At 41.0% G+C, this 18,688-nt stretch overlaps 1 protein-coding gene across 1 annotated transcript in view; it reads left to right on the top strand.

Moving 5' to 3' along the window:
* Positions 1-16,286, top strand: part of ADAMTS6 (ADAM metallopeptidase with thrombospondin type 1 motif 6) — a 273,337-nt gene extending 257,051 nt beyond the window's left edge. The window contains exons 24-25 of the mRNA XM_030844206.3: positions 148-304; positions 13,186-16,286. Of these exons, the coding sequence (XP_030700066.2) occupies positions 148-304; positions 13,186-13,295 (267 nt within the window). The 3' untranslated portion in view covers positions 13,296-16,286. The remainder of the gene's footprint in view (positions 1-147; positions 305-13,185) is intronic.
* The last annotated feature ends 2,402 nt before the right edge of the window (positions 16,287-18,688 follow it).

The raw sequence follows: 18,688 nt of genomic DNA, 5'->3' as shown, positions 1-18,688 counted from the left end.
AATGACCTAATCATATACCTCTCCAAGGTGAACTACATATGGGCTTTAAAAGCTAATATCTATGGTGTTTGAAATGACATAGTATCTTTTTTACCTCCTGAAAATTGTTGAGGTCAGTATTTTGTTTCTCCCTGTCTTTTGGTTTAGTGTTCTGCTCAGTGTGGACTTGGACAGCAAATGCGGACTGTGCAGTGTCTTTCCTACACTGGACAGGCATCGAGTGACTGTCCAGAAACTGTTCGACCTCCATCGATGCAGCAGTGTGAAAGCAAATGTGACAGTACCCCCATTTCCAGTACTGAAGGTAAGTTTCCCAGCACCTCCAGTATAGAAGGTAAGGGGCCTCTGGTCTCTAGTGGTTCACCTATACTGATTCCCAGAGTTCAAAGAGCCCCATAAAACCACTGTGGTAGTGTGTCTGCATAGAGCATTTGTGAAAGCTACATATATACTGGATATGTAATCAGGAAACCTAAGTTTTCTTCCAGACTGTTCCATTAACTGTATGACCTTATTAAGTCAACTTTTCTGGAGCTAAGTTTACTTACCTATGCATTGAGGGAGTGGGGTGGATAATCTCTAAGGTTCTGTCCAACCTAGCATTCTATGTTTGACTTGTGCTAGAAAGATAGAGATGATTTCTAATGAACCAAGCTTAAAACTGAAAACGTCTATTTCTTTTTGGCTACAACAATGGACCTCTGCTATTGTAAAGATTAAAATTCATGCTTGTGATACATATAATGAAAGCATATGTTTGAAACTACTTATGTTACAAATGCTAATTTTCTCCTTGAAGAAAAATAGAAGAAGGTTATTATATAGCTGTTTATATAGGAGGACAAAAGTCTTCAGACTCTGAAATTTCTCTTTGTTATATATGGGGAAATCCCTTTATTAACAGCAGATGCCCATCCAAGTCCTGAATTTTCTTATATCTTATTTAAATAAAGGTACTCTGTTTATTCAGTTAAGCATTCATTGAAATTTCCTGAATGCTACTATGTGCAAGGCATAATAACAGAAACTATGCGGAGTGTAGAGACAAAAATGGCATAGTCAGGAAGTTCAGACTGCCTTCTCACATGAAAATGGAAGCATGATCAAATATACAAACATCTGAAGCCATGAATTTTAATTATGTAAGAAACCCAGCCATCGGACTCTGCTTTAAAAACAAAACAAAAATAAAGAGCTATGCTGACTATAATTTGTGACTACTTTTCAAATGAAAATGATATGGTCATTATTCTATTAAAAAGAAATTGTTTCTTTTTATCAGATCTATCCAGTTTGAGGGATTTTTTTTTAATCCTATTTTTCAGTGTTTCCATAAGGAATTTCATTTTAGGAAGAGCAATCATCTTGCACGACAAGATGCAGAAAACTTGATTCTTTGCAAGTGGCCTGGTTCTTATATCTGAGCCTCAACACAATATACTTACTGTGTAACTTACTCTTTCAAAGAAGTAAAGCCTTACCCTATATTAATTCAAAATCAGAATTTTAATTTGCAAAATCTCTGGCTCTAGTGCCATTTCCTTTTTTTTCCCTTTGGCAAGGGATGTTCTGGAAATCTAGCTTTCCTTCTCTTGAGAAGGGCTCAAAATCTGTGACAAACAGAAGTACTTTTCATAGCAAAACTATTTTCTTTAAATGATCTAAATTTTAAAAATCTCTTTTCTCTAAGATTTGTAGCAAACAAGTCTTTATGTATTGTAAATTATTGGTATTCAGTCATGTGGGTTTGGGAGTCTGTTTTTCAGAGTTGGAAGATAAAAGGTTAAGGTGGCTGAGAGGATATAACTATCATATTAAACTATGTTGTGTATTATGTTAGGCCCTTTATATTTATTATCCATTTTATATATCTCATATACATAAATATCTGTGTGTATTATATAATCGTGATAACAACCTTCCGAGAGTTGGTATTACTGATGAGGAAACTAAGGCACAGAGAGAGATAGTGACTTACCCACATTACAAGAGTAGGAAGTAGTAGAGTCAGGATTTGAACCTAGATTTGGAAGAGCCCTAGGGCATGTCATTTTCAACTACGTTTATGTGCTATTTGTAATTCACTCTTTAAAATCAGGAATTTTAAGCTGTGACAAAGTGAGAGAGTGGCATGGACATATATACACTACCAAACGTGAAATAGATAGCTAGTGGGAAGCAGCCGCATAGCACAGGGAGATCAGCTAGGTGGTTTGTGACCCCCTAGAGGGGTGGGATAGGGAGGGTGGAAGGGAGGGAGATGCAAGAGGGAAGAGATATGGGAACATATGTATATGTATAACTGATTCACTTTGTTATAAAGCAGAAACTAACACACCATTGTAAAGCAATTATACTCCAATAAAGATGTTAAAGAAAATCAGGAATTTTAACGTGAAAACAGAGCTTGTGATTATGAAGTACAGACACTTCTGGCATGACTGTCAAAAGATTAAGTCTTGGGGCTTCCCTGGTGGCGCAGTGGTTAAGAATCTGCCTGCCAATGCAGGGGACACAGGTTTAAGCCCTGGTCCAGGAAGATCCCAACGTGCCATGGAGCAACTATGCCCGTGCACCACAACTACTGATCCTGCGCTCTAGAGCCCGTGAGCCACAACTACTGAGTTCGTGTGCCACAACTACTGAAGCCCACGCACCTGGAGCCCATGCTCTACAACAAGAGAAGCCACCGCAGCTAGAAGCCTGTGCACCGCAAGGAAGAGTAGCCCCCGCTCGCCACAACTAGAGAAAGCCTGCGTGCAACAACAAAGACCCAACGCAGCCAAAAATAAAATAAAATAAAATAATTAAATTAAAAAGAAAAAGATTAAGTCTTAATGGTTGTTGAAAGACTGGCTTTTTAAAAATATATATATTTATTTATTTTTGGCTGCGTTGGGTCTTTGTTGCTGAGCACAGGCTTTCTCTAGTTGTAGCTAGTGGGGGTTACTCTTCGTTGCAGTGCATGGGCTTCTCCTTGTGTTGGCTTCTCTTGTTGCAGAGCATGGGCTGTAGGCGCACAGGCTTCAGTAGTTGCGGCACGCGGGCCCTCGAGTGTGCAGGCTTCAGTAGTTGCGGGGCATGGGCTCAGTAGTTGTGGCACGTGAGCTCTAGGGCGTGCAGGTTTCAGTAGTTGTGGTGTGCAGGCTTAGTTGCTGTGGCACGTGGGCTCAGTAGTTGCGGCTCGTGGGCTCTAGAGTGCAGGTTCAGTAGTTGTGGCACATGGGCTTAGTTGCTCTGCGGAATGTGGTATCCTCCCAGACCAGGAATTGAACCCGTGTTCCCTGCATTGGCAGGCGGATTCTTAACCACTGCACCACCAGGGAAGTCCCAGAACTGGCTTTTTTGACATGCCCACAATAATATATGTTGAAGTTATCTTCATAACTTCATTTTAGGCCGTTTTAATAATTTCTCCAAATGCTTCTCTATAGTGGATAATTATCATACATAAGCTTTGCAGCTGAAAATGTAGTGCTGTTTTTATAGTGGGAAGAATATCATTTGCAACTGCACTTATTTCTGCCTTAAAGAAATTCTCTTAAAATGGATAGGTGTTAATCTGATATTTCTTGGATTATTTGGAGAAATACCTCATAGTCATCTCTGTCTGGCCAAATCACCTTTTATTAATATTAATCTGAAGTAAGCAGTTAGGACAATATTTTTATCCTTCTCAGTAAAGGAGGAAACTTTTAGGAAATTATTAATCCTGCAAAGTATGACTAATCTTAGAATTGTTATTCCCTAAAGCTGTTGACTCATTTAAGACACGATCACTCTCTTTTATAAAATTAGAATTAAAGTAGAAACAGTATATCTGTTGTAACTTGTTTTGTGTTCTCTTTAGCTTCCCAATAGTATATACTGAATATATTTAAATACCTGAAACCATCTGTTCATTTCATCAGAAGCTACTTATTGAATGCTTGCTGCGGCCAGCCTCTGCCATTTATTATGGAAAATTCCAAACACTTATAAGTTCGTAGTCTTAAGGGAAAGATACTTCGTTTTTTAAAAATGCAAGGTAGAATGTGTTATATGGAGCGGTTTACACAGGTGCTAAGAGTGCTCATATGAATGACTGATGACTTTAACATTTTGGATCAAGGCAAGCTTCATAGACTAAGTGGTCCATGAGCCAGTTGTAATCTGTGGTTGGAAAAACCCAGTGTGTACCCTGAGAAAAAGGATGAAACAGTTGATTGAAGTTATAACGTCATCCATAGAGATATGAAACGGCCAGATAACATGGATTTTAAAAGAGAAGAGGCTCTTGCATGAAAGTAATGTGAGAGTGACCTGATAGTCCGATCAGGGAGAGAGGAAGTGCCTCTTACAAAGGGGAACTTGGGAGGCAAGTCCAATTGTGGGGGAAGGAGCAGGTTCTGGTTAATGCAGGACGTAGAAGAGGACCCCTTTTTTTCTACCGGAATCAGGTTCCCTTGACTCTTGGAAAGGAGGCTATTGAGAAACTAGTTCATCTCTACTCCAAGCAAGACAGGGTAGGACTAACAGAGCTCTCTTGGGATCTAAAATACAGTCTTTCATTGGGATCTTTACGGGTAACACGGGCCGCTGATAGAATCTTGGGTATTGTTTCAACTACTGAAGTTTAGGAGATGGTTCCTCTCCTGATATCTTATTATTAAAATAATAAAAAGTTTCAAACATACAGCAAAGTTGAGAGAATTTTACAGTGGACACCCGCCATCTAGATTTTACCGTTAGCATTTTACTGAACTTGATTTATCACATAGATATCTATCTGCCCGTTCGTCAAGGTGGTGGTGTTTAAAAAATGTTCTCTCCAGTCATCCAACCATAAAGTCATTTAATTAGCAAACCTACCTACCATGTGCCAGCCACTGAGACTAGGAAAGGTTCCTGTCCTCAAAGGAAGCACAGTTTAGGAGGGGTGGCAACATGCAAACAAATAATTTTCACAATATGGGCAGTACTGTAATAGGGGTAGAAAGAAACTACCATGAGTACACAGAGGAAGGGGTTATTCAGCAGAAGCATCATAGAGAAGGAAAGCTTGAGCAGGGCACTGGAAGGTGTGAAACAGTTGGCCAAGAAGATGTTGAAATGCTGGGCATTGCTGGCAGAAGGTGATTGTGTGCAGTCACGGGGCTGTGGAGTCAAACATAGTTCAGTATGGTTGCAGAGGGTGGCATATGAACAGGTAGTAGAGATGAGGCTACAAAGAAAGAGACAGGGACTTAATTTGGAGGGTCCTGTATGCAGTGGAAGGAAGTTAGGACTCTATCCACCAGTTCTGGGAACAAGTGAAGGAAATTGGGGAGTGACATACTTAGGCTGGCCGGTGTATAAAGGGGCAGAGGGAAGATAGCCTTGTGTGGGAGAAGAGTTAAAAAGTTGTTCTAAGAGTCCAGGCTAGAGATGATGAAGGCTTGAACTCAGGCAGATATAGCAAGGATCAAAAAGAGGGTAATGGGGCTTCCCTGGTGGCGCAGTGGTTGGGAGTCTGCCTGCCGATGGAGGGGACGCGGGTTCATGCCCTGGTCCAGGAAGATCTCACATGCCGCAGAGCGGCTGGGCCCGTGAGCCATGGCCGCTGAGCCTGCGCGTCCGGAGCCTGTGCTCCGCAACGGGAGAGGCCACAGCGGTGAGAGGCCCGCGTACCGCAAAAAAAAAAAAAAAAAAGAGGGTAATGAATTGGAAAAAAAGAATAAAATGGAAAGGAGAATAAAAAGATCCTGATGAACAATTGGACATAGGGATGAGAATATGATGTGGAAATGTTCAGTATGACCCCCAAGTTTCAGATTTAGGGAACTGGATACTATTAATCATGGTGAGGAATTTAGGCATCTATATGGAAATTAAGCACATTAGTCCCCGAAAGCCATAATAAAATAGTGGAATTTGAATAACATTTTAAAAAATAAAAATAAACAATAGAGATTGATTGAATAAATGGAAGGTTAAGGCAACAAAGGATAGTAAGAGAAAGAAAATCAGAAGTGGAGCATCAAGAAATTAAAAGTAAATATTGAGAGGGAACTAGGAGGAGGAAGAAGGAAGATATAATTTGCCATGTTTAACATCTACTTTAGCTTTTCATTCCTGAAAGCCTTCGGCTAAGAGTGAAGGCATTATAGGCTTGATCTTAACAGACTGCCACTGATGAGGGTAACACTACATTGCTGCTAAGAGTGAATTATAGACACACTGGGTATCACTGCATTTGAAATACTACTCAGTAATTTTTTAAAGTACATCGGGCAGCTGAGACTAACGTACTCAAGCTCACCTGAATTTCTATCCCAAATTCCACTTTATTCATCTTTATTCAGTTTCAGGTTCCCTTGTAGTTTGGTGAGTCTTTTCAGCTTCTCAATAGCACAAGGCACTCTGTCATCTAGTAGTTATTGCTGCCAAATAATGACTCATGGTGTGGAAAGATGAGCAGGAAAGGTGTGGTTAGTATACATTGGTTTACCAGACCAGGTTGTCTAACGGTGGCTTTGGCGGGTCTCAGTCTCCCTCAAGTACATGATTTTGAGAGAGCCTAAGCAGCTCCAGAAACCTCCTGAGATCCATGGAACAAAACAGCTACTGAATATGGGTTTTAAGGTGGCTTCTGATGTATTAAAATCAGTGAAAGGAATGAATGGTGAAGGTCATTTGAACTGTGATTTCAAGGAGGTGAGGAAGACCAGACATTTTTGTTGCCAGTTTTTAAAATGGTCATAATCTACCTTAGCATTCAGGGTTACGTTCCCAACTGTCTGGTTTGGAGGGAACCCTGGATTTGCATTGGGATCAAAGCACCTCAAGTTGACTGTGGGTGGCATCCAGGGAATAAGACTGGGTAAGAAGAAACCAAGAAAGCAAAGGAGAGAAAGAAGTGGCTTAGTCCATGGTAGGATGGAATCAGAATAAAGTTCCATAGTTGATACCACCTTGCTTCAAGGGTAAAAAGTCAGTGGACTGTTCCCACTGCAATGAATACTGTCAGGTTCCTAGGCAAAACATGTTATTTCATCCTTTTCCAGTTTGAATATGTAAAATATCAAGGACTCAGGTACAGTTTCATCAGGAAAAGTATGCTGAGTTCACATCCCCCGCCCCCAACTCCTGCACCACACATGCACATGCGCAGCCTTTGCCACCATTTCACTTCTCACCAGGCTCTGCGTCTCCATGGGCAGTTTGACAGAGGTACAGCTGGTTGTACTTTTGTAATCCAAAGGATAGACCTGTAGGTGAGAGTCAAAACTCTCTGCTTACTGTGCTCTCCCTCTGAATTTCAGAAAGAACTTACAGGCACAGAGAACATGCATTCTCCAAAGAAAGATGCTGAATGGTCCAACTTGGTCATGGAAGGCTATGTCCCTGTGTATCCCAACTCCTCCATTGATATGATTTAGGCAGGCTTGGCAACATTTTCTGAAATGGATACAGTTTATTTACAGAAATACAGTTGCTCTTATACTCCATGCATTAAGTCAAGCCATCAAAGTCAGAATGAATCCCCATCCAATTGCATTCTAAATTTATAAGCCTATGTTCAGTGTATTTTGAAATCATGTCTTTTACGTCAGAGTTTTGAAATATTAATGTAAAGCACCTGGGGAAAAACTCACTGGCACTTCAATGATAAGTAGATTCATGTGTTGCCTATGAAACAGGTTGTCTAATTTTATCATTCAACTCTACCAGAACCCAGATTACCAGTGAGATCCACTCCAGCATACCTGGCAAGTTGCTTAAGATTCTAATCATGGGTCTAGTTCACATCGTATGGCCTACGAGCTGGCTTTCAGCCCTTGATACATCCCTAAGTCTCTCTGAGAAAATGTAGGAATAGTCCATAAATTGTCATTCCCACCAGAAATCTCTAGCCTTGGATAAAGTGAAACTTTATTTTCAGGCAGGGAGGTGAGAGGAGATGTAAAAAAAGGAGAGACTAGTTAGGTCCACAAAATATTTCCTAGAAACTACACAGTAAGGACCTCTCATCCTTCTGATAGACTCTGAAGAAAAAAGGTAGAAAGAGTGTCTTGTCATTCTTCTCCCTAGAGCGTACTTAACTGGTACATGAAGTTAGTAGAAGAGAAAATTGGGCTCCTTCATCTTAAAATCTTTGACCCTGCTGGCTCAGATTCTGCTACTTAAAAAGCAGTAGATACAAGTGTATCTGTGTGAAGAAAACGTGATAGTAAAGATCAAACCTTCAAAATAGATCAGTTACAAAGTGATTATGTTATTACAAAAAATTCTACTTGAACTAAAGGATTCCTTTCAGTAACTCTCCTAGTATAATTGTTTATGTGCAGATTATGTATTACTTGGGTATAGAGAAACCAATATTTAGATATTTTAGATATCAGCTAGAAATCATTACCAACTGAGGATCATTCAGAAATTCAATCAAAACATGTCTGTTATTGTTTTGATTTCAGTGGGAAAATGTGATTTAATTTATGCACAACATTTCCAGAATGGTTTTATCACAAATGTAACCTGTATTGTGTATTGGCTGAAGGGTAGGAATGAAAAGGCTATTTAATATTTTAAATGGGCTTTGGGGATGAGGCAGACAGACTAGTAAACGGTAAGTTTTATAATTAAGGCCTCACAACTACGTACATCAGCAAAATGTCAGTGAGTCAATCCAAGGGCTTATCAGGTTAGTCCTCTTTAAATAAAAAAGTGACACATGGGCTGAATGCACCAGTATAATTTAAAGTTTGTACTGATATTTTTAAGATTACACTCAGCTTTCTGTAATGATGGGGCTTTAAAACTTCTAGGTGTGTTAAAATGACCTTTCACTTGTGTAATTTTACAAAATCTAGGGAGAAAGGGGTAGTTGGAGAAATGTATTCAGGCTATTCTGAGTGCCCATGACCTAGAAGCCCCCTTTCAAAAAAAATTTACCCCTTCTCTAAGGTGGCAGAGCAAACCTCCTGATAAGGATGTCCCCAAAGACTGAATTACCAGGGCTATCAGCCAAGAATAAGAAGTATCGACAGGCAGAAACCTTTTTGCAGTAAGATGCCAAGAATGCTGCCAAAATAGAGTTTGGAGTCAGACAAACCTGAGTTCTGGTCCCACTTCTTAGACCAGCTGGCTGTGTGACCCATAGTGAGTTTTGTACGTAACCTTTTTGAGCTTCAGTTTTGCCATCAGTGTAAAGCTGACATTTTATATACTTAAAATGATTAAATGTATATAAATATGTAAAACTGCCTAAGGCAATGCCAGGCACATACGAAGCACTTGATAAATTATTTTTAATGTTATTACTAGATTAATCTCTCATGGAGTTAAAAGATCTGAAGAATGTAAGACCAGTCATTGGTGAGTAGGTTTTCATCACTCTGAAGACTGACTCTTCCAGTCTAGGCAGTCCCTAGACAGCAAAACCAAGAAGTAGGAATGGGACCTTCCTCAGGGCCCCACCTTCATGGGAGCCCCCTACACTCCATCAAGGCTGTGTCCTTGTATAGCCCAAGAATCACCATTTAATATCTCATCAAGGCCCATTATCTTCTTGGCAATCCTCAACCCTGGATCTTCCCTCAGATCTCTCCCTACCTCATCATAATTTACCTGCTCTCTGTTAAAGTCTTTTCATTAATTTGCTTATGTGTGCCAATGAAGAGCCTATATATATTTTGACAGGGATCCCGGAGAAATAATACAGGATGGTTGTTCTCCGATGTGTTATTGGTAACGGTAACAAGAGCTGATAAACTGAGTGTTCACTCTGTGCCAGGGCCACACATGTGCTGTAGGTGTTACCTCATACAAGCCTCACAACATCCTATGGGCTTCATTTCACAGATGAGGAAACTGAGATTTAGAGAGGTGAAGTCACTTGGCCAAGGACAAACAAATGCTGGGAGGAGGTAGTGCCAGAATTCACCCCCAGATCTGCCACCCCTCACCACTGGTGCTCTCAAGTCCTGGGACACACATAAGCAGTCCCTACCTCCCTAAGCTTGATCCTGCTCCTAGGGCCCAAATGAATTCCTGCTTTCATTCAAGTTACTTGGAGTCAGGTTAGCTGAGAACAAACTTAAAAGAGGTATTGGGACGTTCAGAGGGGGACACCCTGGCAGCTGGCCTCCAGCTGGCCCCTAGACTGGACACTGCTCCTAGCTGAAGGGCTGTGCTGGGGCCTCAGCATGCAAGGGAGGCTTCTCATTTACAGCACCTACCTAAGGAGCTGAATCCCTGAGTATTTAATAGCCTGAATGGGTGGATGGAGGGGGTGATTGGAGGAAGAAATAATTTATGAATATTTTATTTTATTCATTATTTATTGTCTACTATTTAATCAGATTCTAAAGTCTAAATCCAAAAGAAAAATCTGTGAATTTTCTTGTATTTTGCTCATCTCAGAATTTTCCTGGTTCAGAAACTCTTCCAAAAATGGAGTAATGAATCTCCCAATAAAGTTGTACCTCAGGAAATATTCTTCTTTGTTTTGTCTTCAAACTGACTTGTGTCTATAGGGCAGCATTTTCTCAGTAGTGATCTAAATATTGCATCCTTGTTGAGAAATTCAGAGCACAACTTACTCTCATCAGGTAGTAATAATAACTAATAGTGATAATGATAATAGTAATTCAGTATATTACACTTACTGAGAGCCAATGACCATTTTATGCACTGAGCTAGGTGATATCATAGGATACACATGCTACATGCGGGAGTGGGAACACTCATCTTCCCTATTCACAGATAAGGATGCTTAACCTCTTAGGCACAGAGAAGTTAAGCAATTTGTTCAGAGTCATAAAGTTCATAAATGGTAAAGCTGGGCTTAAACCCAGCAGTCTGGCTTCTAATTTTATTTCCTTGTACTATTAAAACAACCGGTCGTCCTCTATCCATTTATCAACTAAATCATTTCTATATTTTAGCAAAATAGACCAAAGCCAAAGTTTATTTGGTACTTTAAGCAGTCCCACCAAGCCCTGTTAACAGAGCATGACAGTGGTAGTCTCCGCTGGAGGGCTGCCCCATTAGGATGGTGATTTGAAATTAAAGATGAGTGATATGTGTCAGCTGTCCTCATCCTTTATGCTTAGCTTTTCTCATCATTTTAATGAATGCATTATCTGGACAATATATTCCTCTAGGTAACACTGATACAACTTTTTTTTCCCACAAAAATATTCTTAGTCTAAACTTTTTTTGGTTACTTTTCACTGGTCATGACAGAGAGGGGGAAAAAATAACAGGTGATTTCCAAATTAAAATATATGGGGACTTCCCTGGTGGCACAGTGGTTAAGAATCTGCCTGCCAATGCAGCAGACATGGGTTTGAACCCTGATCCAGGAAGATCCCACATGCCACGGAGCAACTAAGCCCAGGCACCACAACTACTGAGCTTGAGCTCTAGAGCCTGTGAGCCACAACTACTGAGCCTGTGCGCCACAACTACTGAAGCCCATGCACCTAGAGCCCATGCTCCACAACAAGAGAAGCCACTGCATGAGAAGCCCGTGCACCGCAATGAAAGAGTAGCCCCTGCTTGCTGCAACTAGAGAAAGCCCATGTGCAGCAACGAAGACCCAATGCAGCCAAAAAACATTTTTAATTAATTAATTTTAAAATAAAATAAAATATATGGAAAAAATAAAATAAAATATATGGAGATATTTTCACCTAAAATTCAGGCTTGATTCACCAAATATCATCCAGTTTCTTCTTTTTTAGTACAAAGTTTAAAGAAATTTTTAATGTCTCTCCTACCTTCTTTCAGCCAAAACTTAAATTTATTGAAAATCTTAGTGTAGAAAGTTTCTATTCAAATTTCTGTTATTCTCTTTGTAAATCAAATTTCAAGTAAGGGAGTTCGATGGTGGCAGAACTTATGCTTTCAGAGGAGTAAGGGTTACAGTTTAAAATTTTCAGTCTTTCACCAAAAGAGCCTTGAAAGTGAGATCAATAAAATTGTTTCCTTACTTTTTAATAATAAGAACTGGAAACTTTCCCATTTCTTTGCATTTAATTTTCCATGTTTACCATATGGCTCATGTACCATGTACATGATCTCTTAGAACTTCAGTGGATTTCTGAAGCCAGGAAAAATAAACAAGGAAGCAACAACAACACTGTTACACTGAACATTTCCCAGTGTTCTGCCTGATTCTAATTACCTTAAACAGTTTACCCAGGATGCTTCAGTATAACCACCTGGAAAAATGAGGGTGGAACTTTAATTCTGGGAGGCAAACGTAATTACTAGATTTACAAAGTATTTTAAAATCCCCAGATAAAATTGAAGAGAGGACTGGAGAGGAATATCACTATTAGCAGTAGTGACGTTGTATGGGGTGGCAGGGGTTTCTGAGAATCAAAGGTCAGTCTCTTTTTCTGCACTGGCCCCTCAGCCCCATCTTGTGCAACCAGCCTCAACGGGAGGTGGAGAAAGAATCATTTATTCACCTTCTGGCTGCAAGAACAGCAGACTTCAACTGTGGCAATTCTAGTACTGAGGAGAAAACACACATAGGAAAAAAGAAGGCCATGTCTCACTTCCAAATTAAAAAAAGACATTTCTACATGTTTCCATAACCCACAGACTGCTGCCATTTGAGGCCAACCCCTCAAAGTTTTCCTCTTTGTCTAGTGTAGTTGCTGAATCTAGGCCACTGTCAGCAATCCTTTTCATTCACCGAGGCCCATCGCCACACCCCACAGATGCAGAGATTCTCCTGGGACATGTGTACTTTGGTATCAAACAATGCAACTCATGTTTGATTTTGGATAACCTTGCACTGCTGAATAAAATAACCCTTGAGAAAGAAGCAATAAAAGCGCTGTAAGAAAAATGACTCATGTTTCCAAGCTGTCTAAAGTGATCATTTATCCCAACAAATGGTAATTCTTTCAAGACACAGTGGGCATACACCATACTTATAAAAGTCTGGGAGAAAAGCCTTGCAATCATTTTTTTTTAATTTGTGTTAAAATGTATCAAAAAACTATTTCTGGTAGGGTGTACCAGACAGGGTATGCTTGAAAACAAAAACAAAAACCACATGGATGTGAAAGCCAAGGTGCACTGGCCCAAGGAGGCGGGATGGGGCAGGGGTGGGGGGGGGGGTCCTTGCTGAACATCCAGGCTCATTGTTTATGTACTTGTTTTTGTGCCTCTAATTGTTTTCCCTTTTCTGCCCTCACTCATTAGAGTGCAAAGATGTGAACAAAGTGGCTTATTGCCCACTGGTGCTGAAGTTCAAATTCTGCAGTAGAGCATACTTCAGACAGATGTGTTGTAAGACCTGCCAAGGACACTGACCCATGGAAAGCCAGAGAGAGCGCCTTGTCATTTCATCGTGGAAATGCATCCATCACAGAGAGCCACCCAGAGGAAGAGGATTGATGTCCTTGCAAATGCATTACCCTGTGGAAAACGTAACCACTGGTCAGCCCTAGCTGACAGGATTTCAATATTATTTTAACTTCTGTGAAGTGGGATTTTTTGATCCAAAGTGCTGGACACGGTATTAGGAGGGAATGCCAGATTGGAGAGATCCAAACAACACAGGGAGACTTGTTTACTGTGGAACGTTTGTGTTCTTTCGAGTAAATCCAATAGCCTGTTTACCTCCTTGGACCATTAAGATAATTTTTATTATGGACTTAGCAATGACACTGAATCCATTTGTATTTAAAACTGTTTAAAATGTAGCTGTTTTGACTTGGTCAACTATGGAAGTAAAGAAGATTCAGAAATCTTAAGTCATAGCTTAAAAATATTTACTATACTTTATCACTACAACAGCACCACGATTTAAATTCTAAAACGGGCTTTGAACTGTAATTTAAGGAGCAATTATAAATCAAAAGTAATGAAAGTTTGTATTATTTTTCTTCATTCCACTTAATTTCCTTAGGAATAATCCCCCTGTTCTGAACACTGCTGTGAGCCATATATCAACTATATTAAACTGAACAACAATGAAGGACTTAGTTTAAAGCAGTGCATCAGTTACTGCAGCTGTGCAAGTCTATAAATTCACTGCTAAAAGACTGTGGCTAACTTGCCATTGTGCAAGTGAAGCTGAGATTTCCATTAAAACTTTAAGAGAAAAACATTTCAATTCCATGCAGAAGCCAGACCTGGGGTATGGTAGAGACTGAAGTACCAGGCCTTTTGCTGCCATCACACAGGATGCCTCAGTTCTTATTTGAGTCACCCCAACTCACTTGTGTTTACATCCTCTCCAGCCACAGAACGGCTTCTGCCCTATTGGATTGTTGCATATGCATGTTGAGCTTGCTGAGATGATACCATGCAGAAGATAGACTGGCTCAGTGACAACCAGGCAGACCCTTTTGCTGACAATTATGATGGGTTCCAGATGTCCCTTCTTTGATATGGCAGAAGGGCATTTATTTATATGAGAACAAGTGTGTGTGTGTGCGAGCGCTTTTGAGTGTGTGGGTAGATGAGTGTGCTTGCACATAGATGTGCTATTTCTATGAGTTTTAAAGTAGGCAAGGGATAATAACCAAAGAAGAAAAACTCATGAAGACTAGAGATCATAAAGCATCATTTAATAGTCACTCAACCAAGTATTTTGTATTTTTTATGGATACTCTGAATGGCAATTAAATGTGAAACCCGATTTCTTGGGCAAGTCAAATTCTAGAATCAAGTCCACCTAAATTAAACTGACTAAGCTCACATTTTCCCAGTCCACATCACACTCATCAAGAGATTTGACAGTGAGATTTTTAAAAAGAGATAAAAAAAAGAGGGTACTTGCTTATATGAATATTTTGTACTTGAACACGTGCAGCAGGATCTTGAATGTGTTTTGTGTCCTACACATGAGTGCACCTTGCGACACCAACACCTCAAACTCAACCCAAACGGCTACTTTGTAAAGCTGCTACTTGCAGTTAAAGAGTACATTTGACTTAAATCCATCACTGTGCGCTGAAACAACATGTCAGGTGTATCACATACACCATAACCTAAAGTGGTTGATTAGGTTTTTTCAGAAAGGGAGACTCACAGACTTCAAAACCAAACTGTCAGGTTTGCTGTGGACAGTCAGCACGGGACGTTCATTGCTCTGTGTGCTCAGTCGCCCTCATCTGAGTCTCCTCGCCTGCTTTCTCTCTCAGCACCACAGCTCATGTCCCTGAGTTTCCAGAGAGAGCGATTGACAGTAGACAAGAGTGGCCAGGACCCCAGTCTCTGCTGCCTTGGAAAAGACAGCCCAAGTGCCACCTCAGCCATCAGTGAAGGGCAGGCAGCCACAAGCAGCACGGCCCCAGCACTGGCTTCCTTTGGCCCCTTGCAAAGAGCACTTAACTTGGTGCTAATGTGCCCTGGTGAAATAAAATAAGCGAACAAAAGATGTTTGGTTTCGCTGGCATTTTAAGCATAGGTTTGCTATCGGGATCTGCTTTTCTCCAACGTAAATATCAGCTTATGTTTTTATTTCAAACAGATTCCTTACATTACTGACTAAAGGCTACTTTTCCCCTCACCTGGGAACTAACATGGTGAGGGCCATACCCCTGAGTCCCGTGCAGCACCCCAACTGGTGCTAGAAGAGGAGGGCAGACGTGTCCCTCTGGGGTGTGCAACGGCACCAAGGCCAGGGGACAGAGAACTCCCGGGGACAGCATCAGATTACCTTTCTAGAAGGAACCAAACACAGGATGTGTAACAGGACTAAATTTTCAATTGGCCTTGAATTTAAACCTGAGTGAGGAAAAGTCATATTCCACAGCACATCACAGTACTGCTGCTACTCTGTTGTCAACCACGTGGCTACATGGTGCTCTATTCCTAAATGATGACAACAGGATTGTTGGCAGATGCTGAGCCACCATGGCTGGCCCTCCAAAATATATATAGGCTACTTAGGGAACCCCAAGGAAACTGGTACCCCGTGGCCGAGAGCAGTATCCGCCACTGGCATAAGACCCACCAAAAAAGGCAAGGTAAGCGTACCCAATGGACTCCTTAAAGAGTCTATATTTCATTAAGAATTTTATTATTTGAGTGAATGTCACATAGGTATCCTTAATAATACAGAATGAAATTACCTTTGTATTATTGCGATTAGTTGTTGCTTATATTTTATACTCAGTATTAATGTGGTACACTGTTACTTTTTTTTTGCTTTTGTAAATTATATTCTAATTTATTGCCATGTTTCCTAACACGTGTCCTACATTCAATCTCCTGCTTGTAATGAAAATGAAAAAGTCATTGTAACACTTGATGGAGTGAAATTCCACACCAGGCACAGATTTTTTTTTAACATAGATAATTTAGTAAAAATAAAATTCAGCTTGTAAGAATGATTCAGATGGAAGTTGTCTATTCCCTGAAAAGCTGGTGTTAAACTCACAATAGGAGGACTCTCTATCCCTTGCAATACCACACTACATTATCCAAATTTTCCAGGTAGTGTACAGGATTGCGATAACTTGTTGCATTCTTTTCTTTGGCCGCGCCGAGTGGCACGCGCAATCTTAGTTCCCCGACCAGGGATCAGACCCGAGCCCCTTGCAGTGGAAGCGCAAAGTCTCAACCACTGGACGGCCAAGGAAGTCCCACTTCTTGCATTCTTATTACCCTCCTCAGAGATTGCACCTACTTGTATTTCAGTAACATCTAAATGCAAGGCCTCAGTTATTTCTGGTGGGGCTATATCCCCAGATGCCACCAGCCAGCTATTCTAAGGCCAGAAAGGAAGTCCAGATTGGCCACTGCCACATACCTTCAGTCACAGGGCCCACAACTCTTTTGCCCCCTGCTTCTTTTGCCTTCCATGTAAATTCTTTAGCATAGAAGAGGACGCAAGATATTTCACTGTGGAAAGGGTGCTGAACAAAGAATTCATGCTTGAAGGGTTTTTCTACTCAGACTCAACTGGGAACAAAGAACATGGTGAGCATACTTTTCTGCCTCCAGACTTTTCCTCTTAGGCTGAGCCGCTTTGCTGAACTGGGGGATACTATCATATGCAAAGGCAACTCAGCAGTTAATCTGAAGGTGTCCCTCCTGCATGCTTAGCTATTTGAGTACTTTCATAATGACAACTTCATCAATTACATAAGAAGATGTACAATGTCCAAACATGGTTGTGTTTTAATCCACTTACCCCATATCCGTCCCCCACAGATTCAGTTGTATATATTAGAAGAAATCAAGTGAGGTGATTAGAAAGTCCTGGGGGGTACTTCCCCAAGGTCATCTTAGGAACCAAAAGTGGTGAAGTATTATGAATTCTTAGTTAACAGGAAGACCCTGGCACCGACTATTTTAACCTCCCACTGCATTTGCAAAGGGTAGTTCTGCCTAGGGGTGAGGGGGGGGGGAATACCGAGAAACAAGGCTTACCTTAGCTTAGATTCCTCAGATTCAAGTCTATCTTTTCATCTACAGTTGTTTTCAAGCTTTTGGTTTAATGTTTCTCTCCCTGTGGGATATCTACAGGGCACTATCCTGCTTAGGGCTCTGACCCCAGGGACAGTCTGCCTTCCATTAAAAGATTTTGCCACTTCTCGAGGCCAGGTGACATTTTTTCAAGTAAATTAGGAAGAAAGTTGGCTATTGATCTCGATTACAAAAATATGTGAATTTGTGTGGCAAGGGTAAGATTCATTACTTTTAAAAGAAGAGAGGAGAAATGTAATTCAGGCAGGAAAAAAAAAGTCATAGGCCAAGAGGACTGGAAAATTCTAAATAAGTGGTCACAGAAAAAAGATCACTGTCTGAATAAAAAAAGGGACAGATTAACTATTTTTGCAATTCTGTCTCATGCATATCATCAGACTGTGTGGAATAAACTAACATGTTTTTAAAAAGAGCAGCTCTTCACAATGGTTTTGTGCCTTAAACTTCAAAACCTCAGGCTGGAACTTAAAAGGAAAATGGTCTGTTCTCCCGTCTCTTTCTCAGAGGGTTATTTCTAGCATTGCTTGTCCCTCATTTCATCCACAGATGATATATGAGGCCAGAAATGGAATAGTGGTTTGAGGGCTGGAGGAAACCAAGGTTACGACCATATTGTCTCTTGGTCAATGGCTTTCCTTAGCCCACTGAAAGCCTTGAGCTTCTTGGGTCTTGGTTTGGATACCTTCCCTTACAGAGAGGTTTCACATAAGAAGAGGCAAGTTATTACACCAGCTCCAGGCCCCCTAGCAGTCAGAGTGCTTCTTCAGGTCAATGGCTCCAGAGTTGGTGGCATCCACCAGCCCAAGGCAGATATAATTCTTGGAGGGCCTGGTCTGTGCCCCCAGCAAAGGCAGTTGTGGATAGCAGGCTACCGTATGGGCCCACAGAACAGTAATTACGAGACGAGGCCCCTGAAATCCCAAGCAAAGGTGGCCAGAGGAAGTGCCAGTCTAGGGCCAGTCCAGGCCAGGTGTGGCCTCTGTGTCTGGAGAGTGGCATCAGCCGCTGTCATTCATTCATAGCAGTATTTGCTGAGGCCCTACTGTGCCCAGGTTCTGTGCTAGGCACTTAGCATATGCTCTCTCATGGAATATTCTCTCAACAAAGCTATTGAGGACAATACTGTCAATCCCCATTTACAGATGCCAATACTGAGGCTCAGAGAGGTTGAGTTGCTAATAGTCACAGATCAATGAGGAAGAGTCACCTCTTTGACACACAGAAGGGAGCTGCCTGGTCTGCCTCTAGGACAAGGAAGCTG

This window comes from Globicephala melas, chromosome 3 (assembly GCF_963455315.2).
Source record: "Globicephala melas chromosome 3, mGloMel1.2, whole genome shotgun sequence".
Lineage (NCBI taxonomy): Eukaryota > Metazoa > Chordata > Mammalia > Artiodactyla > Delphinidae > Globicephala > Globicephala melas.
The sequence above is the reverse complement of the archived record's forward strand: the minus strand, read 5'-3'. Positions and strand labels throughout refer to the sequence as shown.